The sequence below is a fragment of the Schistocerca piceifrons genome, chromosome 1, assembly GCF_021461385.2.
Source record: "Schistocerca piceifrons isolate TAMUIC-IGC-003096 chromosome 1, iqSchPice1.1, whole genome shotgun sequence".
NCBI classification, from domain to species: domain Eukaryota; kingdom Metazoa; phylum Arthropoda; class Insecta; order Orthoptera; family Acrididae; genus Schistocerca; species Schistocerca piceifrons.
This window is the reverse complement of record NC_060138.1, coordinates 914,961,752-914,987,807: the sequence shown is the minus strand read 5'-3', so window position 1 is coordinate 914,987,807 and position 26,056 is coordinate 914,961,752. Positions and strand designations below refer to the sequence as shown.

Sequence of the window (26,056 nt, the reverse complement as noted above, 5' to 3'; positions counted from 1 at the left end):
GTCAACTGCACATATGGTTCACGTCCACGCTGTCGCGGCATGCTACCAGTGTTAAAGACTGCGATGGAGCTCCGTATGCCACGGCAAACTGGCTGACACTGACGGCGGCGGTGCACAAATGCTGCGCAGCTAGCGCCATTCGACGGCCAACACCGCGGTTCCTGGTGTGTCCACTGTGCCGTGCGTGTGATCATTGCTTGTACAGCCCTCTCGCAGTGTCCGGAGCAAGTATGGTGGGTCTGACACACCGGTGTCGATGTGTTCTTTTTTCCATTTCCAGGAGTGTACATATCATGTCATGTTTATATTCGTATTATTCTTATGCCTAATAGTGATACAGTCAGAAATGAAGCACGGCAATTGACTAGATTTTTAAGTCTAAGATGACTCTAATTTCTGTCCAGAAATTAATGTACTAAAGAGGCATCTGCAAAGATTTTCAAACGGAGAAAAATTTTCGCTAGACTCTCGTTCAGAATATCTTCTATCATACGCAGTCTATTATTTGGTTCTTGTTGATCATTATCAAAGAAAGCAGCAGTGTAAGTAACAACAAATAGCTCTCTCTTGCCATTGTTTCACTAATGAGACGATTGATTCCTCTCTCTCTCTCTCTCTTCTTCTTTTTTTTTTTTTTTTTTTAATTATTGTTGTAAACGGCGGTAGTGTGCACAAATGAAATGCAAGCCATGCCACGAGCGGCGACAGGTCGTAAACGCTCATTATCAGAATGTGACAAACAATGCATGACACAGTACAACAATGCATTTTCAGCTTAAAGCGACGTAAACACCTATAACAAAGAACGGCACTTATCAGATCAAAGAAAAATTAGCAATCAATTCAAACCATACGAAGCACATGAAAAAGGAAGGGTATATATGGACAGAGTGTCTGACACATAGCATTGACTACCTGGTAAAGCTTAACTGCTAAGCTTACGACTTGAACCAAACTACTATAGTTGTACCGTCTCATATTACAAAGGCCCAACTTTGTTTCGATTTGGAGGTGCAGCCTAAAACTTTTCTCTTCCCTTGAATTTAGAGTCTCAAATTTCAGGTGCAGCTTAGATACGGGAAAATTTTTTTCCTTTATTTCGAGTCTCAATTTTCAGGTGCGGTTTAGATTCGAGTGCGGCTTAGGTTCGATTAAATACGGTACGTTTCCTTCTCTTCCTTTTCCTACTATCGAATTCCAGTCACACATGACTATTAAATTTTCATATCCCTTCACTATCTGAATAATTTCTTTTATGTCATCATACATTTCATCATCTGCGGAGCTAGTTGGCCTGTAAACTTGTACTACTGTGGTAGGCATGGGCTTCGTGTCTATCTTGGCCACAATAATGCATTCACTATGCTGTTTGTCCTACCCCCATGAACCATGGACCTTGCCGTTGGTGGGGAGGCTTGCGTGCCTCAGCGATACAGATAGCCGTACCGTAGGTGCAACCACAACGGAGGGGTATCTGTTGAGAGGCCAGACAAACGTGTGGTTCCTGAAGAGGGGCAGCAGCCTTTTCAGTAGTTGCAAGGGCAACAGTCTGGATGATTGACTGATCTGGCCTTGTAACACTAACCAAAACGGCCTTGCTGTGCTGGTACTGCAAACAGCTGAATGCAAGGGGAAACTACAGCCGTAATTTTTCCCGAGGGCATGCAGCTTTACTGTATGGTTAAATGATGATGGTGTCCTCTTGGGTAAAACATTCCGGAGGTAAAATAGTAACCCATTTGGATCTCCGGGCGGGGACTACTCGAGAGGATGTCGTTATCAGGAGAAAGAAAACTGGCATTCTATGGATCGGAGTGTGGAATGTCAGATCCCTTAATCGGGCAGGTAGGTTAGAAAATTTAAAAAGGGAAATGAATAGGTTGAAGTTAGATATAGTGGGAATTAGTGAAGTTCGGTGGAAGGAGGAACAAGACTTCTGGTCAGGTGACTACAGGCTTATAAACACAAAATCAAATAGGGGTAATGCAGGAGTAGGTTTAATAATGAATAGGAAAATAGGAATGCGGCTAAGCTACTACAAACAGCATAGTGAACGCATTATTGTGGCCAAGATAGATACGAAGCCCATGCCTACCACACTAGGACAAGTTTATATGCCAACTAGCTCTGCAGATGACGAAGAAATTGAAGAAATGTATGATGAAATAAAAGAAATTATTCAGGTAGCGAAGGGAGATGAAAATTTAATAGTCACGGGTGACTGGAATTTGGCAGTAGGAAAGGGGAGAGAAGGAAACATAGTAGGTGAATATGGATTGGGGGTAAGAAATGAAAGAGGAAGACGCCTTGTAGAATTTTGCACAGAGCACAATCTAATCATAGCCAACAATTGCTTCAAAAATCATAAAAGAAGGTTGTATACATAGAAGAAGCCTGGAGATACTGACAGTTTTCAGATAGATTATATAATGGTAAGACAGAGATTTAGGAACCAGGTTTTAAATTGTAAGACATTTCCAGGGGCAGATGTGGACTCTGACCACAATCTATTGGTTATGACGTGTAGATTAAAACTGAAGAAACTTCAAAAAGGTGGGAATTTAAGGAGATGGGACATAGATAAACTGACTAAACCAGAGGTTGTACATAGTTTCAGGGAGAGCATAAGGGAACAATTGACAAGAATGGGGAAAAGAAATACAGTAGAAGAAGAATGGGTAGCTTTGAGTGATGAAGTGGTGAAGGCAGCAGAGGATCAAGTAGGTAAAAAGATGAGGGCTAGTAGAAATCCTTGGGTGGCAGAAGAAATACTGAATTTAATTGATGAAAGGAGAAAATATAAAAATGCAGCAGGCAAAAAGGAATACAAACGTCTCAAAGATGAGATCGACAGGAAGTGCAAAATGGTTAAGCAGGGATGGCTAGAGGACAAATGGAAGGATGTAGAGGCTTATCTCACTAGGGGTAAGATAGATACTGGCTACAGGAAAATTAAAGAGACCTTTGGAGAAAAGAGAGCCACTTGTATGAATATCAAGAGCTCAGATGGAAACCCAGTTCTAATCAAAGAAGGGAAAGCAGAAAGGAGTATACAGAGGGTCTATACAAGGGCGATGTTCTTGAGGACAATATTATAGAAATGAAAGAGGATGTAGATGAAGATGAAATGGGAGATATAATGGGAGATATGATACTGCGTGAATTGTTTGACAGAGCACTCACTGTAAGACCTGAGTCGCAACAAAGCTCCGGGAGTAGACAACATTCCATTAGAACTGCTGACAGCCTTCGTAGAGCCAGTCCTGACAAAACTCTACCATCTGTTGAGCAAGATGTATGAGACAGGCGAAATACCCTCAGACTTCAAGAAGAATATAATAATTCCAATCCCAAAGAAAGCAGGTGTTGACAGTTGTGAAAATTACCGAAATATCAGTCTAATAAGTCACAGCTGCAAAATACTAACACGAATTCTTTACAGACGAATGGAAAAACTAGTAGAAGCCGACCTCAGGGAAGATCAATGTGGATTCCGTAGAAATATTGGAACACGTGAGGCAATACTGACCCTACGACTTATCTTAGAAAATAGATTAAGGAAAGGCAAACCTACGTTCCTAGCATTTGTAGACTTAGAGAAAGCTTTGGACAATGGTGACTGGAATACTCTCTTTCATATTCTGAAGGTGGTATGGGTAAAATACAGGGAGCGAAAAGCTATTTACAATTTGTACAGAAACAAGATGGCAGTCACAAGTGTCGAGGGACATGAAAGGGGAGCAGTGGTTGGGAAGGGAGTGAGACAGGCTTGTAGCCTCTCCCCCATGTTGTTCAATCTGTATATTGAGCAGAAAAATTCGGAGTAGGTATTAAAATCCATGGAGAAGAAATAAAAACTTTAAGGTTCACCGATGACATTGTAATTCTGTCAGACAGAGCAAAGGACTTGGAAGAACAGTTGAACGGAATGGATAGTGTCTTGAAAGGAGGATATAAAATGAACATCAATAAAAGCAAAACAAGGATAATGGAATGTAATCGAATTAAATCGGGTGACGCTGAGGGAATTAGATTAGGAAATGAGACACTTAAAGTAGTAAAGGAGTTCTCCTATTTAGGGAGCCAAATAACGGATGATGGTCAAAGTAGAGAGGATATAAAATGTAGACTGGCAATGGCAAGGAAAGAATTTCTGAAGAAGAGAAATTTGTTAACATCGAGTATAGGTTTAAGTGTCAGGAAGTCGTTTCTGAAAGTATTTGTATGGAGTGTAGCCATGTATGGAAGTGAAACATGGACGATAAATAGTTTGGACAAGAAGAGAATAGAAGCTTTTGAAATGTGGTGCTACAGAAGAATGCTGAAGATTAGATGGGTAGATCACATAACTAATGAGGAAGTATTGAATAGGATTGGGGAGAAGAGAAGTTTATGGCACAACTCGATTAGAAGAAGGGATCGGTTGGTAGGACATGTTCTGAGGCATCAAGGGATCACCATTTTAGTATTGGAGGGCAGCGTGGAGGGTAAAAATCGTAGAGGGAGACCAAGAGATGAATACAGTAAGCAGATTCAGAAGGATGTAGGTTGCAGTAGGTACTGGGAGATGAAGAAGCTTGCACAGGATAGAGTAGCATGGAGAGCTGCATCAAACCAGTCTCAGGACTGAAGACAACAACAACAACAACAACAACATACTGTTTGTAGTAGCTTACCTGCACTCCAATTTTTTTATTCATTATTAATCCTACTCCTGCATTACCCCTATTTTATTTTGTATTTATAACTCAGTATTCACCTGACCAGAAGTTTTGTTCCTCCTGCCACCGAACTTCACTAATTCCTATTATATCTAACTTTGACATATTCATTTCCCTTTTTAAATTTTCTAACCTACTTGCCTGATTAAGGGATCTGACATTCCACACTCCGATCTGTAGAATGCCAGTTTTTTTTCTCCTGATAATGATGTCCTCCTGAGTAGTCCCCGCCCGGAGATCCGAATGGGGGACTATTTTGTCTCCGGAATATTTTACCCAAGAGGACGCCGTCATCATTTAACCATACACTAAAGCTGCATGCCTTCAGGAAAGATTACGGCTGTAGTTTCCCCTTGCCTTCAGCTCTTCGCAGTACCAGCACAGAAGGCCGTTTTCGTTAGTGTTAAAAGACCAGATCAGTCAATCATCCAGACTGTTGCCCCTGCAAGTACTGAAGAGGCTGCTGCCTCTCTTCAGGATCCACACGTTTGTCTGGCCATCTCAACAAATACTCCTCCATCGTGGTTGCACCTACCATATGACTATCTGTATTGCTGAGGCATGCAAACCTTTCGCACCAGCGGCAAGGTCCGTGGTTCATAACTAGCCAAAGAGTTTATGTTAGGTGGAATACACTCCTGAGTAATTGAATAAGAAATTATTGTCAGGAAACCTTGCACTAATGAGTAGTGTTAGTCTGAGAGTCGACCACAGGCTGGACAAGACATGCCATATTATCACTTGACCAGTGGCCGCCCAAAACACGGAACATCTCATCTCTGATATTTTTGAGGCACTAGGCATTTAACATGCCACTGTGTCAAGATTGTATGGTGATGACCTCAATAAGTTAGGATAAACTTTTGCCACCAGAGTCAACTGTTTTGGGCAACAACATGTTGGTGATAGAGGGGGTTGCGTTTTACCATTGCGTATTATAACGGTGGCTAGACGGGCCACAGTGCAGCAAATCATTTCCCAGTTCAGTGCTGGACAACAACAGAAGAGAAGCTATAACCATGTTCTTACCAGTGTGTACAAAAGTCACACCCCACACATGATCCTGTGCTCACTGACTGTCAAAAGTCACAGTAGTTAACAGGACCACTGTGACACAACTATTGAGTTTTCAAGCCTGTGAAAGGTTACCTCGACTGATGTTTGTGGCACCCTCTGATAGATGGTATGAGTACATCAAAAGCCACTTTGCACGGGCTCATGTAGGTCAAAGTGAGACCTTGGATACACTAGTCATTGTCTCATCAGCGAAGGATGCAATATCATGTTCACCCACTTTGTTTGCCAGTAATACCCAGCAAGAGACCTGAACATTCATCCAGACAGGCTCACCCAACACTGTAGATGGCCTCAATGTGTGATAGAACAACAATGGAAAACTACTTACAGTATGACTTTCCTACTGAACTCTTAGACATGAAAAGTAAATAATTCATTAAATTAATTCAATAAATTATGGCTTAACATTTAATAAAGTAAAGGGATAAGTAAAACTGATAAACAGTTATGCACATCATCTCAGCATGGAACATAATGCGAAAAAGTTACCTTCTTAATATTTTCCACATGTGATCATTTCATATGATTTTCTTGCAGGAATTTTGTATTAGCTGCTTGATTATCATAGACAAACTTAATGACTGCTGTTTCACAGTTTCGAAGAATAAGCTCGACATTTTAAGAAGAAAGAATACTGACCAGTGGCTGAGAACTGTGTTTTTGGTGCAAATCGAAATTTTGTATGTTACTTGTTCCTTCCTCATCAGTAGAAGGCAGACTGGTGTGGACTAAAAATATCCAAAATATGTGTACATATCTGTACATATTACTAAATGAAAGCTTCCTATCTCATTGTTTAATCTCAGGGGCTACGGTAGGGATTTTGATATAATTTTCACAAAAAGATAGACTGATTCGTGAGGAAGTTTTGTGTGTATAATTTATTAACGCATGCCAGAAAGGTATTTTGGCCTTAAATAGGACAAGTTTTTGGGGTAACACAATTAGTTTATATTACAGCAGTTGTAAGTGAGACTTCATGTTTAACACAGTCAACGTAGATAATAATACAGGGTGTTACAAAAAGGTACGGCCAAACTTTCAGGAAACATTCCTCACACACAAATAAAGAAAAGATGTTATGTGGACATGTGTCCAGAAACGCTTAATTTCCATGTTAGAGCTCATTTTAGTTTCGTCAGTATGTACTGTACTTCCTCGATTCACCAACAGTTGGCCCAATTGGAGGAAGGTAATGTTGACTTCGATGCTTGTGTTGACATGCGACTTATTGCTCTACAGTACTAGCATCAAGCACATCAGTACGTAGCATCAACAGGTTAGTGTTCATCACAAACATGGTTTTGCAGTCAGTGCAATGTTTACAAATGCAGAGTTGGCAGATGCCCATTTGATGTATGAATTAGCACGGGGCAATAGCCGTGGTGCGGTACGTTTGTATTGAGACAGATTTCCAGAATGAAGGTGTCCCTACAGGAAGACGTTCGAAGCAATTGATCGGCGTCTTAGGGAGCACAGAACATTCCAGCCTATGACTTGCGACTGGGGAAGACCTAGAATGACGAGGACACCTGCAATGGACGAGGCAATTCTTCGTGCAGTTGACGATAACCCTAATGTCAGCGTCAGAGAAGTTGCTGCTGTACAAGGTAACGTTGACCATGTCACTGTATGGAGAGTGCTACGGGAGAACCAGTTGTTTCCATACCGTGTACAGGGTGTGCAGGCACTGTCAGCAGCTGATTGGCCTCCACGGGTACACTTCTGCGAATGGTTCATCCAACAATGAGTCAATCCTCATTTCAGTGCAAATGTTCTCTTTACAGATGAGGCTTCATTCCAACATAATCAAATTGTAAATTTTCACAATTAACATTTGTGGGCTGACGAGAATCTGCACGCAGTTGGGCAATCACGTCATCAACACAGATTTTCTGTGAACGTTTGGGCAGGTATTGTTGGTGATGTCTTGATTGGGCCCCATGTTCTTCCACCTACGCTCAATGGAGCACTTTATCATGATTTCATACGGGATACTCTACCTGTGCTGCTAGAACATGTGCCTTTACAAGTACGACACAACACGTGGTTCATGCACGAAGGAGCTCCTGCGCATTTCAGTCGAAGTGTTTGTACGCTTCTCAACAACAGATTCGGTGACCAATGGATTGGTAGAGGCGGACCAATTCCATGGCCTCCATGCTCTCCTGACCTCAACCCTCTTGACTTTCTTTTATGGGGGCATTTGAAAGCTCTTGTCTACGCAACCCCGGTACCAAATGTAGAGACTCTTCGTACTCGTATTGTGGACGGCTGTGACACAATACGCCATTCTCCAGGGCTGCATCAGCGCATTAGGTATTCCATGCGATGGAGGCTGGATGCATGTATCCTCGCTAATGGAGAACATTTTGAACATTTCCTGTAACAAAGTGTTTGAAGTCACGCTGGTACGTTCTGTTGCTGTGTGTTTCCATTCCATGATTAATGTGATTTGAAGAGAAGTAATAAAATGAGCTCTAACATGGAAAGTAAGCGTTTCCGGACACATGTCCACATAACATATTTTCTTTCTTTGTGTGTGAGGAATGTTTCCTGAAAGTTTGGGCGTACCTTTTTGTAACACCCTGTATAAAGTAACATAAGACATAATTATATAATCAACACTATTTGGTCAACCAGATTTTCTTTTTATGGTGTTCCATAAATTCAGAGAATTATCAAGCAAGAACTGTTTTAACTTTACTGTCAATGTATTTAATGTCGCTATGCTTTTTAAGTGAGAAGGCATATGGTTATATTACATATCTCTAACATGATATACTCCGCGTTTGCATATGTTTGTAATTACTGTGTTTATGTGTAGGTTAAACTTCTACCTAGTTTCACATGAGTGTAAATCACAGCTATATTTGAAGTTTTCTTTCGTAAGATACTCCATTTTTTAAACATTGTATGCTGAATGTTGAAACCTGGAATAAATTGAGAAGTTTAACCTCATTGATCCAGAAAAGTAACATGTTTGTGTATATATCTACAGGTAAAAGCTGTGAAATAGACATGAACATGGATACCTGCCAGCCTGGTCTTTGTCGATCACACTCTGTATGTGCACCTCTGCTACGAGGTGGTTTTGTTTGTGAAGGATGTGCACCAGCCAGGGCACCTAATCACTTCACTCCACTTTGTGAGCTTCGCAGTCGTAGTTTCAACAAAGCCTCCTTTCTGACATTCCCATCACTTAGACAGCGTCACAGACTCCACATTAAACTGCGGTGAGTTAAATTATACTTTTGTTTTCAGTGATTGTTCATGTGATTAGTTGGTATTTAGGTAGATCCTACAACAAAAACTGCCTTCATTCAAACAATAAATCATATGAATTTTTGGAGTGGGAATTCCTGTTTTGAAAAATGAAAGAAGTGGATGATGACAGGAAATCTCAAGATGTGGAACAGTCAAAATTTAAGCTCAAGAAAACATTATTATGTATAAAAAAGAAACTAGAAATACATGAGTGAGTCTTTTAATTTGTCCCTGAATCAACTACACCATATTGTACAGCATCGATTCTTCTTCCTCTTTGTACTTAGAAAAACATTACCTCCCCCCCTTCCTCCCAGCTCTTCTGCCGCCAGAACTACAAAGGGCGTTCAGTAAGTAATGCAACATATTTTTTTTCTGAAAGCATGTTTGTTTTATTCAGGATTCCAATACACTGTATTATTTACCACTCTGTTAGCTACAAAGCCCTATTTTTCAACATAAAATGCATTAAATGTGACGCCGTATGCCACGTTAAAGGGATGGCCTGTGTGCTTGCATGGTACCACTCTACTGGTCAATGTTGGAGCCAATGTCTTGCTGCATCAATAATCTATCCTTTATCCATGTAGTGCTTCCTGCGGAGTGTGTCATTCATTAGGCCAAACAGGTCGGAGTTGGAAAGTGCACTATCCAGGCTGTTGGGTGGATGAGGAAGAACAGTCCAATGAAGTTTTGTGAGCTCCTGTTGGGTGCACAGTCTTGTTTGAGGCCTTGTGTTGTCATGGAGAAGGAGAAGTTTGTTTGCATTTTTGTGGTGACGAACACATTGAAGTCGTTTCTTCAATTTTGTGATGGTAGCATAATACACTTCTGGGTTGTTCATTGCACCGTGAGGGAGGACATCAAACAGAATAACTCCTTCAGAGTCCCATCAAACCATCCGTATGACTTTACCAGCTGAGGGTGCGGCTTTGTAAATTTTATTCGGAGGAGAGGTAGTGTGGCATTTTGTTTCTGGTTCAAAGTGATGAACCTATGTTTCATCACCTGTGACAGTGTTTGACAAAAAATTGTCACAGTCAGCCTTGTAACATGCAAACAGTTGTTCACAGTTGGTACTTCAGATTGTTATGATCAGCCTCGTAACATGTGAGCAATTGTGCACAGATGGTCCTTCATTGCTCTTTACAGTGTTCTGTTAGTCGGCAAGGAACCCAGTTGCCACATGCCTGTAAAAACCCCAACTGGTGGAAGTGTGTGTCAGGAATACCAACAGAGATGTCCAGTTGTGTAATGAGGTGTTTGATTGGACCTCGAAAGAATGTGCCCGCATGTTCCAACATTGCAGGAGTCATAGCTATATGCAGCCGTCTGACACAGAGGTGATTGGACAGGTTTGCAGTGACGACAGATACCTAGCCCAATGATTGACAGTGCTTTTCTTCACTGACAGGTCTCCATAGACATTATGAAAGTGCCTCTGAATATCTGTAATACTATGGTTTCCCGCCAACAGGAACTTGATGACAGCTTCCTGCTTGGAATACACCTCTGTTGCAGGTGCTGTTTTGAAGCCTACATATATCACTGCCATCTATCAAAATTTCATGGTACTATGGGGGCTGAAGTGGGAATATTCCAGAAGGTCTCACAAGAAATAATACATTTTTTAACAGAAATTGTCCAAGAAAAATTATGTGTTGGACGTCGCTTGTATAATGATACTGGGCAAAATCTGAAATTGTAGAACTTTCTGCATGATTAAGCTGAGGCAGCATTATTTTGGGCACTGAGATTACTTTCTTAAGGAAAGGATATGTTTATGCTGAAGACATTGGTAATTTCATTCTATGCTTTCTGTTAAGAACCCTCTGCTATTCAAATTGTTGGTGCATATTGTACTTCCATTTATTAAAATAGTGTTAAATCTTTTTGAGTAAGGTTGCACAATGGCTAATATGCCAGACTTGAAACAGGGCAAAGCTTAGGAATGGTTTTTTTCCCCCTTCCAAAAGTATGTGGCCAGTCTCTTTCCTCTTACTTGACCAGTCTTAACTTGTGACGCCTCTGATGGCCAGGTCATAGATGGAACATTAAGCTGTAGACTTCCTTTCATCTTATTCATTTTGTGTAATGAAGCTATACATGTCTCATGGTGACCTGATTATACTTATGTTTGTCTTTCTGTGCAGATGGTAATTTTTCTTCTTACTCAGCATTTTACTTGCATTCTTGTTTCATTGTACACTAGCTCTTTTTAAATACACATTTGTGTAAACATATTTTGATCTTTTGTCCTACAGAATGTTTTCTTGAAATTAAATTACCCCATTGAAAACTTTACCTTTCTGGGAATTTAATTCTCTGGCATGTGTTGTTATTTTGTGGTTTGCATTGTTCTGGTTAATAGTCAGATGGATAAATGTCTCTCTTACTTTTAATGTTCTCACAGATAATTGTTCAGTACACATTACTTGTCCTGTAACTGTGACATTGCGGTTTATTGTTGTTCTCATGACATAGTGCACAGTTTCAGAATTACCACTCTCAAATAAATCACCAACACTTAACTATCAACACTGATATCAAATACACAACTTCCCTAGCAAAAATTTTAATTACAGTACTTCAACACGATTACTGCAAATTGCATTTAGCAATCGTGGCATTGACATTGTGTGATGCATGCGCCATCAAAACTAAGCCGCAGAGGGGCGAGTATCAATATAGGCATGCGGGATAGGCAGTTATACTACAGTATGCTTACAACTGGCAGCCAGTGGTAAGCTGATGGGTGACACTAGGGAAATTTTGGACAGAGAGAAAAGGGGGAGGGGAGGAAGAACAGCAAATATGTCTCCTTGTTGAAATGCATGTAGGATAGCTTATAATTAAAGTCTCTCTGAGCTGTTACGTTAAGAATATATTTACAAACTCTGATATTGTTTTAAACTTTACAGGTTTGCTACTCAAGCAGAATCAGGCCTGTTACTATATAATGGACGATATAATGAGAAACATGATTTTATTGCACTGGAGATAGTGAATGGTTCAGTTCGGTTCTCGTTTTCTTTAGGATCAAATGTCTCCAGTGCATTAGTATCTATTCCAGGCGGTGTCACTGATGGTAACTGGCATTCTGTTGAAGTAGATTATTTTAACAAGGTTTGTATTTTTTATAAGTTTCTTAGTTATCTGATTGTGGATAGGCTGTTCAGAAAGCAAATTACATAATTTAAAACAAAGTTTTAAGATTTATTAACAGTATCTCAAAGCAAATCCTTTGTTATTCCAAAATACTATAATACTTTTTTAATATGTAGATCCCCTAAATGTTATTTTAAGAAGTATTAGGAATATGTAATACCATATTTATCCGACTATAAGACAAGGTTTTTTCCCAGATTCATCGTTCGAAAGATACAAGGTCGTCTTATATTCACAGATTAAACTAGTGCTGCTAGTGTAATGGTTTTTACAGTGTTTGGTAGATTAATATAGGGGTCATCTTACATTTACAGTTGAAGCTTTGGCTGTCGAGGTTTTTTACAAATTTATTTTAAAGAATTTTGAAGGTTAAGGCTTAGCATACAGCACTTTCATTCAAATACACTCGAGATTTCCCGATATGTCGAAGTGCTTGGTAGTATTGATCTTGCTCGAACAGTCATGTGACCTTTGGCTTATGGCACTAGAGAATGTATGCACGAGAAACCGTGAAATAGCCACTATAGCAATCCAATACTCTATGTAAAAAATTAACAATTTTATGAAACACAAGCGGAAATAGCATTAAATACTATCAACTTACAAACTTTTGTTGTATTTGAACAGGTTTGCATTAAAAAATCTCTTACATGTATTGATAACTGTTCACATACATTTATGCTGCTTTATAAGTGAAAGTAGCCAATGACCTTGCCACAGTGGTAACACTGGTTCCCATCAGATGATTGAAGTTAAGCACTGTTGGGACAGGCTAGCACTGGGACGGGTGACCATCCGGTGTGCTGAGCGCTGTAGGCAAGTGGGGTGCACTCAGCCCTTGTGAGGGGAAATTGAGAAGCTACTTGATTGAGAAATAGTGGCTCCAGTCTAATGAATTGACATACGGCCGGGAGAGCAGTGTGCTGACCACATATTCATCCATATGCACATCCAGTGATACCTATGGGGTGAGGGTGACATGGTGGATGGTTGGTACTTTTGGGCCTTCAGGTGGAGTTTAGTTTTGACTTGTTAGTGAAGGTAATGTTTAAAGGTAAAAAAATTGTGCTTAAAGAAAACTGATTCTGAACTCTAGTAAATATTTTATTTGGTTATGAGAAACAAACGACTTATGAAGTGGGTTGCAAATGAGAGATTCAGTTGCCGTTCATGTTTTAGAATACTGAGGATAAACATTATGACCTTTTAATCAGCCTTAGAACAAAGTGGTGACATTCAGATGGAATGAGAAAGAAAATTAATCCAGAATTAAATGTCTAACAAATTAAACAAATCACATTATACTGACAGCAGTTGTTATCACAAGAATAAAATACAGTTGAAAGACTCATTGTAGAGATAGTACCAACAGATGTCACTAGATCGCAGAATGTGTGAAACTTCAAGAATTGGACTGAATCGTGATTACGTTTTTGTATTTATGTATTTGCTACCATTGTTACATATGACCTGCACCGTAGAAGACGTTTCCGTCTGTGTTTTACTGTTGCTCAAGCACAGCGCTACGGAAAGCCTGCAGGGGGAAGGGGAACAGTGACACCAACTTGGCTGAGGTTTATCATGAGGGGGGGCGGGCAGCAAATTTCGTCTGGGAATCTATTCTGTGTGATTTGACATTTATAACAATTTTTAAACTCGTTTGGCTAAATCCATTTATACTTTGGAATTGAAATGACTTTAAAACTGGACAAATACTCAACAATGGTATACATGTCTGAAAGAGATGCTAAAAATCTAGACTGGGGCCAGTGGTGTGCTTACGTGTTACCTGCAGCAATGTTGGTGCTTGCCTTGAGGTATGAAGGGGATGATAGAGGATGTGTTAGCTGTGGTTCTACACAGCCAGCGAGAGAGCAGTGGGCAGATGACATGTTTTTGTATCAAAAGACATTGTAACACTTTCATGTCAATATAGAAGCGAAACATGCTACATGTTTGGAAAAAAAAAAATCACAACATATTTGGAAGAAACAGCCAGATATTTGTGACAGTAAAGATACAAGTTTCACAGTTGTCCTGTTAGGATGATGATTAAAAATAATGGTGCCACAGATGACAGGTTAAATAAAAAAGACAGTTAAGATAAAAATTAATGTAAACAATTTCTTTTTGTTTATTTTATTCCTTTTTGTATTATCAAATCTTAGAAAATCAATAAATGATGTAAGTTTAGAATAGGTGTAATGTTAACTTATCTAATGTCAATAAAAGTTCATAATATTGATTAGTCAGAATATGTTGAAAAATAATTTTTTTCTCAAGGAACCTCTATTTTAAAAAAATAAAAAGGAGAGAGAGAGAGAGAGAGAGAGAGAGAGAGAGAGAGAGAGAGAGAGAGAGAGAGAGAGGGGGGGGGGGGGGGGGGGGAGTCTCGTCTTATATTCTGGGTCATCTTGTACTCGGGTAGATATGGTATATAGTTTACGTAGGGGCTGAGCTGCATTGTTCTTGCATATGCATTTTGGAAACTGACTTATGCATTATAGAAATATGGTAACTGTGAGATGTCAGTAGTGGTTAAGCTTTCTATTTGTATATACTTTAAAGGCTGCAAAGAAAAAATGCTATTAACATGAACATTGCAATCCATGCTGTTCTGCCTCTGTTCCTTGGGGTGTGAGAGTCTGCCTTTCAGCTTGCCCATGGGTACGTGCAAGTAGTGTAGGCTACCTGCCAAGGTACCCTATTTACATGTATATGTTACTTGATCACCCCTTCCTGTGGGTACTTGGCCAGGGAAGTGTGAGTACATAAGCTGCAGCCTGACTGCATGTCAGCTGTTTGCACGCCCGTGCCTATCACTGCCTGTGGGCACCTGGGTGCCCACTGACAGCCTCTAGAACTGAAAAAAACATGCTGTAATTTGTGTCTAAAATTAGTAAGTGAAGAGGGTATTGTATCTTTCTTGTAAGCATATGAAAAGTCATTTGTTGTGAAACAAAAGTAGTTATGTAACATAGTTCACAAATTAATATGTGCTCTAGAAGTATCGCATCAGAAATTTTTACTTTGCACTCATTATTTTCTCATATGCCTTCATATACATTTATCACAGGTAAATCACGTCTTAAGACAGCACATATTCTTATGTATAAAAAATTATTTCTAAGTGTTACAAATCATAAAAAGTATATTGTCTTCCTCAAGTTTTGTGTAGTGGAAATCCAACTAAAAAGTTCAGTTAAACACACTCACCAATGAAGAAAAGACAGTTTTGTTTCAATTATCTTCTAGAAATAACAAGGCCACTGTGCTTTGAAACATAGAAAATCTATCCATACATTAAGAGTAAGATTTATTATTTATTTCTCGTTCAGCTACAGGCAAAGCGTGATACACTTACAAACATCAACATAAAAATTTAAATTAACATTAACAATGATTTACAATAAAATTTTCAGGGTTTCCAGCCACAAAAGTGCTTGGTCACTTATCACATGTATGTCCATCAGATTTCCTCCCTTAAGTCCATGTACGTCGCACTCAACTATATGCTGCATGGTTTGACTCTCTCCGCACTCACAATTGGGGTCCTGGGAGAAACCCCACTTTTCCAACAAATATCCGCACCGACCAACACCTGTCCGCAGACGATTTAGAGTTACCCACACTCTACGTTGGAGTTGGAAGCCTGGAACTCGTTGAGATGGGTCCTCAATAAGGAAACTGTTATTCACTTTGCTTTCCTGCCATTGCTGTTTCCACAGGTTATCGATATCAATCTGTTGTTTGAGTTCTTTCCAGAAGGGATTTCTTGACATCAATCTGTCAGGGGGAGGAGGTAGGTCCCTGAACTTTTCTTTGTACCTCTGGATTGCTCTTTCACGTCTAATCGAGGGTGGTTCGATATTGGCAAGGACGGGCAGCCAAGGTTTCGGGGTGGGTCTTACTGTTCCTGTTATGAGCCTCATTGTCTCGTTAAGTTGCACATCAATATATCTGACATGCCTACTGCGGGCCCAGACGGGTGCGCAATATTCCGCTACACTATACAGAAGTGCCAGTGCTGATGTGCGTAGAGTTTCAGTGGAACATCCCCAGGTTGTTCCTGCCAGTTTCATTATGATGATGTTTCTTGTTTTCATTTTTTGGGCGACTTCGTACAGGTGGCTCTTATATGTGAGAGTGCGATCTAGCTTAACACCCAGATATTTTGGCGTTCTATCGTTTTTCAACAATTTACCTTTTATTTGCACTTTTAGCTCACGATTTGCATCTTTGTTACACAAGTGCATTATTGATGCCACGGATTTAGTCGGATTTACTTTGAGGTGCCAGTTGTCATAATATTGTTGTAGTCGTTCCAGATCCCTGTTTAAAATTTCTTCCAGTTCTTCGAAAGTGTTGGCGTGAGCCGCGATAGCGATGTCATCTGCATACGTAAAAGAATGAGATTCCAGGTTTGGGATGTCCGCTATGTATAAATTGAAAAGGCATGGAGCCAGCACAGACCCTTGGGGGAGACCATTTTGTAGTGTCCTGTAGCTGCTTGTTTTCCCATTCAGAGATACCTTGAATCTCCTGTTTATCAACATATTTCTGACTAGATCTATGATCTTGCATTTCACGACTTTTGACAGTTTATACAGTATCCCTTTTGTCCATACGGTGTCGTATGCTGAGGTGAGATCTAATAATACCATGCCCGTTTTCTTTTTGTTTTGGTAACCTCTTTCAATGAAAGTGGTTAGGGCGAGAACTTGGTCGCAACAATCTCTTCCTTTTCGAAAACCGCCTTGCTCTGGGGGAAGAGCAGCTTCTATTTTACTTTCTATTCTGCCTAGGATGACTCTTTCAAACAGCTTGTAAGTGGTGCACAATAAAGATATCGGTCTATAATCTTTAGCATTCTCTCCTGTTTTCCCTGGTTTCTGGATGGCTATGATTTGTGCGTTTTTCCATTGCTTTGGTAACCGGCTGGTATCTATGATATTAGAGAAAAGAGAAGACAGCCATGCTCTTCCCTTTGGCCTGAGGTTCTTCAAGAATTCTGGAAGAAGGCCGTCACAGCCAGCTGCTTTACCAGGTGACATTTTCTTTAGTGCTATATTTATCTCTTCTTGTGTTACCCAGTTCGCTAAACCTGCTTCCTCCTCGCTTGCATCTAGCTCTTCGTTCATCAGTTGGTGCAGTTCTTTTTTCTTCGAGGCGGAGGCATGGATTCTGGATGTTTGTAGTATAGAAGAGCATATCTTGTTAGGGGTCATTTTATTATTGATGTTCCGTCCCTTGAATTGTGCTCCGCCAAGTTTCCTCAGTAGACTCCAGCTCTTCTGTGAGGAGTGCGTAAAGTCCATTTGTTTCATCCGCTTTTGCCATCTCTGTTTGCGTTCCTCGTCCATAGCTCTTATGAGCTGTTCTCCTAGTTCTGGATTCTCTGTTTTGTTATATCCATCGAGTAGTTGTTCGCACTCCTTTGTCCAGCATGGGATGTATTCTTTCCGCGCTCCTCTTGGTATTGAGTTATGTGCCGCTTTAATAATTAACTTCGTAAATCTGTCGTAATTTTCTGGAATTGGGGGAATTCTGTTTACATTATTTTCAATGGTATCTTTAAACTTAACCCAGTTAGCCTTTCTGAGGTTCCAGCGGGCTATAGGGGGGCTCTTTATTACTGGTATTTGGATCCCAAGGTCTGTAATAACTGGTCTGTGTTGGCTCCGAGGAATACGGCTCAGTACAGTTCTCTTGGACGGAAGTGCTATTCCAGTTTCTCCAGATGAGACAAAACAAAGATCGGGCGTTGATGTTGTGCCCCACGCTCCTGAACAGAAGGTGGGGGTATCTTTTGCATTGTATATTAATGTATAATTATTTATATCTGCCCAGTCTGCCAGCATGAGTCCTTCTTTGTCGCAAGACTGATAGCCCCATCTGGGGTGGTGGGAGTTAAAATCGCCAAATAATGACTGCAGGGTGTTGTGGGTTAGGTAAAACAGGTTGTTCCCATTTTTCTGAAGGTGGCTTGTACACGTTATACACAGTCATATCGTTTAGTTTGATTCCCACGGCAAATTCGTGGTGCATAGTTTCCTCAATATTATCAACCAGTTCTTTCTTGATCAGTGTTTAAGAGTAAGGGGGGGGGGGGGGGGGGGGGGGAAAAAAAAAAAAAAAAGTTATTAAAAAGTCCATATTTGCTTTGTTTCTGTACAAAATTGCACATATGCTTTACTATGGTGAGTATAGCAGCTGAAACTGTTCAATTTCTTCTGTCTGAACAGCATGTATTGTTTTGATGATGATAAAATCTTCAAAATTATGTTGAACAATGTTGAGACCCAAGCAAGAAATTTATTGTGGAACTGGAATTCAGAGTTTGTTATGTTGCATATGACTAGTTCAATTTCTACGTATACATTTACATACATACTCTGCAAGTCACTCAGTGATGCATAGCAGCGGATATCCTGTACCACTACTTGTAATTTCCTTTCCTGTTCCACTTGCAAATAGAGAGGGGAAAATGTCTGTCTGTATGCCTCCATGAGCCCCAATCTGTATAATCTTATCTTCATGGTTGTTGCATGAAATGTACTTTGGTGGCAATAGAATCATTCTGCAGTCAGCCTCAAATGCCAGTTTTCTAAATTTTCTCAATAGTGCTCTTCAAAAAGAATGTCGCCTTCCCTCCAGTGATTTTGATTTGAGTTCCTGAAGCATCTCCATAATACTAACGTGTCGTTCAAATCCACCCATAACAGATCCAGCAGTCCGCTTCTTAATTGCTTACATGTCTTCCTATAATCCAACCTTGTGCTGATCCCAAACATTCGAACATTACTCAACAATGGGTCGCACTAGTGTCCTTCATGCTGTCTCCTTTATAGAGGAACCACGCTTTTCTAAAATTCTCCCAATAAACTGAAGTTGATCATTCACCTTCCCTACTACAATCTTCACATGCTTATTCCATTTAATGTTTCTTTGCGGTGTTGTGCCTAGATATTTTTTGACATGACTGTGTCAAGCTGCACATTTCTAATGCTGTATTAGAATATCGTACTTTTGTTTTTCCTTTTCATCTGAATTAACTTGCATTTTTCTACATCTGGAGCTTGCTGCCATTCATCATATCAACTAGAATTTTTTTCTATGTCATCTTGTATCCACCTGCAGACAATCAACATGACATCATCCATACAGCACAGCATCATCAGCAAACAGCCACAGATTGCTGCTTACTCTGTTGGTCAGATCATTTATGTATATAGAAAATAACAGTACCATCACACTTCTCTGAGGCACTCCTGACAATACTCTTGTCTCTGATGAACACTTGCCATCAGGGACAACATACTGGATTGTTTTACTTAAGAAGTCTTTGAGCCATTCACATATCTGGGAACCTATTCTGCATGCATGCACCTCATTAACTGTCGACCTTGTGGCATTGTGTCAAATGCTTTAGGAAAATCTAGATGTATGGAACCCACATGTTGCCCTTCGTTATGATTTACACGATCTCATGTGAGAAAAAGGCAAACTGAGTTTTGTATGAGTGATGCTTTCTAAAACTGTGCTTAATTGTGGACAGAAGCTTTTCCTTTCAAGGAAATTTATTATTTTTGAACTGAGAATATACTCCAGGATTCTGCAGCAAACTGATGTTACGGATATTGGTCTGTAATTTTGCGGTTTTTTTTTCTTTTGCCTCTCTTATATACGTGCACTTTTTTCCAATCACTTTGGAGTTTGCACTGGGTGAGAGATTTGTGATAAATGCAAGTTAAGTAAGGGGCTAATGCCATAGAGTACTCTATGTAAAACTGAATTGGGTTTCCATCAGGACCTGACAACTTATTTCCTTTCAACTCTTTCAGTTGTTTCTCTACACCTGGGATGCTTATTACTGTGTCCTCCATACAGGAGTCTATTTGATGATCAAACAATGGTATGTTTGTACTATTCTCCTGTGTGAAAGATTACTTAAATCCTGAAATTTAAATTTCAGCTTTCCTTTTGGTGTCGTCTACTTCCACATCAGACTGATCAAAAAGTGACTGGATGGAAACCTTAGACCCACTTAGTGATATTATGTATGGCTGGAATTTTCTCAGGTTCTCATAAAGACCTATTGCCAAGGTATGATGGTGGTAGTTACAAGCTTCGCACATCAGTCTTTTTAGAGATGCATCAATTTCTGTTAAATTTTGCCTGTTGTCATTTGTGTGTTCTCTTTTGAACCAGGAGTGTAACAGCCTTTGCTTCCTCTCCATTTTTCAAATTTTGTTGTTAAACTATGGTGGGTCTTTTCCGTCTGTAATCCACTTACTCACCACAAACTTTGAGTAAGGTTTACAATCTGTTTAAAGTTTCCAGAATGAGATTTTCACTCTGCAGTGGAGTGTGCGCCAATATGAAACTTCCTGGCAGATTAAAACTGTGTGCCGGACTGAGCCTCGAGTGTCTTAGTCCGGCACACAGTTTTAATCTGCCAAGAAGTTTCATATCAGCACACACTCTGCTGCAGAGTGAAAATCTCATTCTGGAAACATCTCACAGGCTGTGGCTGAGCCATGTCTCCACGGTACCCATTCTTCCAGGAGTGCTAGTTCTGCAAGGTTCACAGAAGAGCTTCTGTGAAGTTTGAAATGTAGGAGACGAGGTACTGGCAGAATTGAAGCTGTGAGGACAGGTTGTGAGGCATACTTGGGTAGCTCAGATGGTACAGCACTTGCCCACAAAAGGCAAAGGTCCCGTTGTTTAAAGTTTGCCCATAATTCCTCCATGTCCCGTATACTGGAACTAAATGATGTTAATTCATTATCTAAGTCAGATGTTAGCAACTGCCTATCTGCTCATTGTAGCAGAAATATTCTTCTAACCTTCTTAGTTGATTTATTAACTTTAATAGCCAAAGTCACTATGCTAACATCATGGTCACTAGTCCCATCTTGAACTGACACCATTCATTAGGTCCGGCCTGTTTCTGTCTACAAGGTCTAAGATATTTCCAGTGTGTGTGGGCTGTTTGTTGAACTAGTAGCTCAAGGCAATTTTCAGAAGACGTGTTTTTCCATAGACTCCCCAGTCCATACTCAGTAGGTTAAAGTCACCTGCAACTAATATTGCGTGTTCTTGGTATTTCTGCACTACTGACTGTGATCTTTCTGTCAATGACTCTAAAATCGTCACAATGGAATTGGGTGGCTGGTAAATAGATCCAACAGTTAACTTGATTTCACCTAGACGTGTTGTACACCTCCATATAACTTAACTGTCACACTCAAATTCAACTTCAAGAGAGAGAACATTTTTGTCTTCACAACGAATTCACACACTCCTATGACACCTTATCTGCCTTTTAACATATGTTTCATGAATCACTCAATATCTCAGAGCTTTGGATTTCAACCAGCTCTCGATCCAGAGAATAGTCTGATCACGAGAAGTTTCCTGGAGGGCAGTAAATTCGGGAACTGTGTTATGAATACTTCGACAATTTACTGGTAAAATTTTGTCAGTCAAAGTGTCTTTTCTCTGAACACGGGCTGACTTTGCTATCTGCAGTACGTCTGGTGAGTGTTCATCAGAGAACCTCAATTGCCTCAAAACCCCCATGTGCACTCCACAAGTACTCTGCTACCCAATTAGTTGCTCCCTTTGTGTAGTGTACCGTTGACCTATGAAGGGAAGACCTACAATTACCCACTCGATAACGTAGGTCCAGAAATCTGCAGCCAAGACTGTTGTTGAGTTGGAGAAGCCATTGGTTGAGACGCTCCACATGGCTCCAAAGGAAAGGACTGCGATTGACATTGAGAACAATGCTGCAGATTCCAAGCTCTGCTTGCATCCTGCACATGAGGCCAGCAGCCTTCACCACCTCCACAAGCTGCCTGTATGAACTGAGGCTGGCCTCAGAACCCAAGTGACAGGCATCATTTGTGCCGACCTGAGCCACAACATGCAATTGCTTCCCCAAGTAGACATACCCATGCACATTGGCTTTCTTTCCAGCCCTGAACACTACCTTCTTAAGGTGCTCCAGAAAGCGCCAAACCTTCTTGTCCTCCTTTGAGGGAAGACCCACTGCAACTATGGCAGAAAAAGCTATGTACGTCCAGTTTAAAGAGTGATGTAATAAAAATTCTGTTATTTCTGTTTGTGTTTCCATAAGAATTTCCTTACTTTTTTACTTCCTAAATAGCTGAGCCATTTAAACCAGTATTATGTCTCTTACCACAGTGTTAGCTTTTAAGTTATCCCATAGGTACACTGGACTAGCAGTTCTATTCATCCAGTCACGAAATTGAATCAACTATAGAAAACACAAAATGAAGCTGTTTGTATGGCTTCACAATCATATGCTATAATGCTGATAAATATGACTACTATGACAACTACTGAGGATAACTACCAATATTGTGTCTTAGAGTATATTTTTGACAAAATAACTTTGGACACTAACTCCTCCACACCAAGTTCTGTAGTGCATGTTCCACTTTAAAAACCACTACATTCGGAATATTTCATCCAAGACCTTTTACCCAAATCAATAGTCTGCATATTCTCATGTTTTACTGCATATTCTCATCTTGTACCATCTTCCAAAGATATAAGAAATTAACCATCCTAACCACTCTATAATTGCTTGTTTCTTAGTCACACTTAATTATTAAGTACCTGGAAACTTTTATTGCAAACACACTATTTCACGTACTGGCTGATGTCTGTGCTGCTCCCACACAAATGCCTCCTTGGTAGTCATTGTTGATGACACCTTTCTGCACACCAAAGTGGCCTGTTGACTGCTGATATCTGTTTGTTCAACCATCACCCACATCAAAAAAAGTTATCACCTATTTCATCCTCACCTTAATTCATTTATACTAGTCAATAATTGTGCCATTATTAACAACAGAGGATACGTAAAAATCAGCGGTGTGGTTTATGTACATTTTTACAGTCTACAATCTTTTCACATGATGTTTTCCTCCCCTTTGGCTGTGGTATTCACTGTGAACACATCTTCAGACTTCCCAATGAAAAACTCAGTCAAGATTCTTCATTGTCTTCCTTTGTTGCGATTAATTAATGTGCTTGATTGACAGGCACAGTTATACAATACTATTCTTGAAAAACCCACAACTACTAACTCATCTCGTAAATAACAAAAGAATATATTGTAATAGAATACTGGCTTGCCTGCCATCTTCTCTACAGGGACAGTTTTTAATTTTATTTTAAGTAATTTGTTGGAAGAAAATGAAGGTACACTACCCAATACACTCTCTTCTCCGCCCATAATAACATTCAGTTGTAGATCCATTTCACCCATTCATATCCTTCCGACCATTCCTGCTGTGGAAGTAGCCCTGTGCTCTATCACACCCGTGTCTGCTCCAACTCCGTCACTAGTAAGATGCATTTTGTCAGTGATACTATGTGAAGCAGATCTACAAAGGTATTGAAGTCATACTCAGTAGGAGCAAGATTCAAATCTCTGGCTGGCCACCTTAGTTTGGGCTCACTGTGACATCTTAAATCGCTTCAGTGAATGGTGAGATGCCTTAGGCATGACCACAACCAATTTTCCATCACCATCTTTATCCAGTCAGAGCTTTTTGTTTGTTAATAAACTGACATCAGTGAGATGTTAAACTCTCAATTTTCCTGTCGACTGTGATAAAGTTGAGTGGACTTGGATAAAGCCTGTATTTGTAGCACACAGTACTCTGTATCAGAGTATGTCTTTAGAACCATGATGTTGGTGAATGCCCCACTTAAGCAGTATCTAATATGAGGGAATGTTTTCTGTAGCATCTAATGTTTTTGCTGACTTCATCTTATTCAGTACTCCTGTAGTTGTCCATATTTTTTCTACTCCATTATGTCATCCTCCTCCTCCTCCTTTCTTTTTCCTTCTCCACTTTGTTTCATTGATTCTCAATTTCCATTTCTAATATACTTGTAATTGTCTTGTTGTCTTTTATTTCAATTGTCTTCTCCTCTTCTTCTCTGCAGCTGCTTTTCTTTTGCATCTACACTTTAATTCCACTTCATCCTTCCCTTATCTGGAATCTGTCAGTTAGTCCTTTGATGAGATAGGACCATGCCCATCTAGCCCCTTCCCTGTTCCCATTCCACACTACACAGCCCTCTATTCTACCAACTCAATCAGTCTTTTTATTTCTCTCCTTTTCCACTCCTCCTCCCCTCCCCCCACCCTCCATGTAACTGCCAGACTGCACCTAGCTGCCCTACACCCTCTGTACCTCATCCCTGTGTGTGTGTGTGTGTGTGTGTGTGTGTGTGTTTGTGTGTGTGTGTGTGGTTTATTTTCAACATAGGCATTGTTGGCTGAAAGCTCAATTTCTGACAGTCTTTTTGTTGCGCCTATTTGAGACTCAGCTTGCCTGCTGTCTGGTGAGTAGCAACTGTCCTTTTCACAATATTGTTACATTCCATCTTGTATTTTCCATTGTTAAATCCCCTGTAACTTTTCTAGGTTTAAAATTCTGCTGGTAATGACGTTTCATAATCTAATTTCCTATCAAAATGTAATGTCCTTCCTAATTCCTGGATATTTTCCTTTTGTTATTTTATTAATTCCCTCTTTCCTTGATAAATCCATATGTTAATGTATTGTGTCTTCCCCTTCCTCCTCCCCCCTCCTCATGGAGTGGCTGATGAACTTGCTGTGTTTTCTGTCTTCGTTATACCTCATGAGCTACGGTTTACAGTTTCTGAATAACTTCGTTGCTCCTGGCTGTTGCCAACTAATTTCTCTCTTGTATCTTGAAGAAGGAACCTTTTCAGGAAGGTAAAGGGTATGCGTTAATTGTCTTTTCAAATATATATAGGGGACAACCATCAGCACTAGAATGGAATAATGACAATGAAAATTTGTACCAGACCATGACTCAAACCCTGATTTCCCGCATATCGCAAGCGGTTGCCTTACCATTTGTCTACCTGTGCATGAGTCATGAGCAGACCCAATCTTCCACATCTCATCAACCATGTGTCAACAGCCTGTACTCGTGCCTCCATTATGTATATTCCCATACATGTGAGACATTTTAGTTGAAAGTCGCTTGCCCAGTGTTGGCAGATAAATACGATATGGTTGCACGCATGTCCAAAGGAACTTTGCATCATATTTGGAATAACATAGGTGCTGCAGTATCATAAAGAGTATTGTTGTATTTATGTGTATGTTTTCTATTGGCTGGACTGGGAGTTGTGCTTTCTGAAGACAAGCACTTCCCAACCTGTTTGTGTTGTGTGAGTTTAATAAATATTGGAATGCAGTCTCCCTACATTGGGAAAACTCCATGTGACTGCTAAGCTGGTGGCAAGCTCAAATCCCCATTTTGCAAGTAATGCGAAAGGAGGAGTTGGAGGAGTAACACCTATTTAAAAATCTTTGTTCAACTGGCTCTGGTTGATTGCATCATACAAGAGCCTCTTGCCAGGGAAGGTTGAAGACATTAACTGTGGCGATAGTGGAGAAAGTTTCTTTCAGAGCAGTGAATCTGGTGGAAGAGGCACCTTTTCTCTCTGGGTGCGTAGTGAGTACAAGTAGTGACTATACCCCCTTGGGGCAGCTGCAGACAGCATCTAACTTACAGTGAAAGCCTGATTTTAGGGCAGGCAATATGCTGCCTTCATGGAAAGTAACGGGGTATACCACATTAATTTCACAAACAATACATGGGATGGCTCTCCATATGAAAGATTCCGGAGTTAAAACTTCTCCTCACTTGTGTCTGTGGAGGGGAATGCATTTATAGAAAACATATATGAAAGGAAGAAAGAGAGAATGAAGGAAGGAAATATAAGGATTGGAACAT

At 40.1% G+C, this 26,056-nt stretch overlaps 1 protein-coding gene across 1 annotated transcript in view; it reads left to right on the top strand.

The window, feature by feature from the left end:
* The window catches only part of LOC124717078 (protocadherin-like wing polarity protein stan), a 368,864-nt gene that overhangs the window by 129,261 nt on the left and 213,547 nt on the right, over positions 1-26,056 (top strand). Inside the window, exons 15-16 of the mRNA XM_047243768.1 lie at positions 8,800-9,034; positions 11,987-12,191. Coding sequence (XP_047099724.1) covers positions 8,800-9,034; positions 11,987-12,191 — 440 coding nt within the window. The remainder of the gene's footprint in view (positions 1-8,799; positions 9,035-11,986; positions 12,192-26,056) is intronic.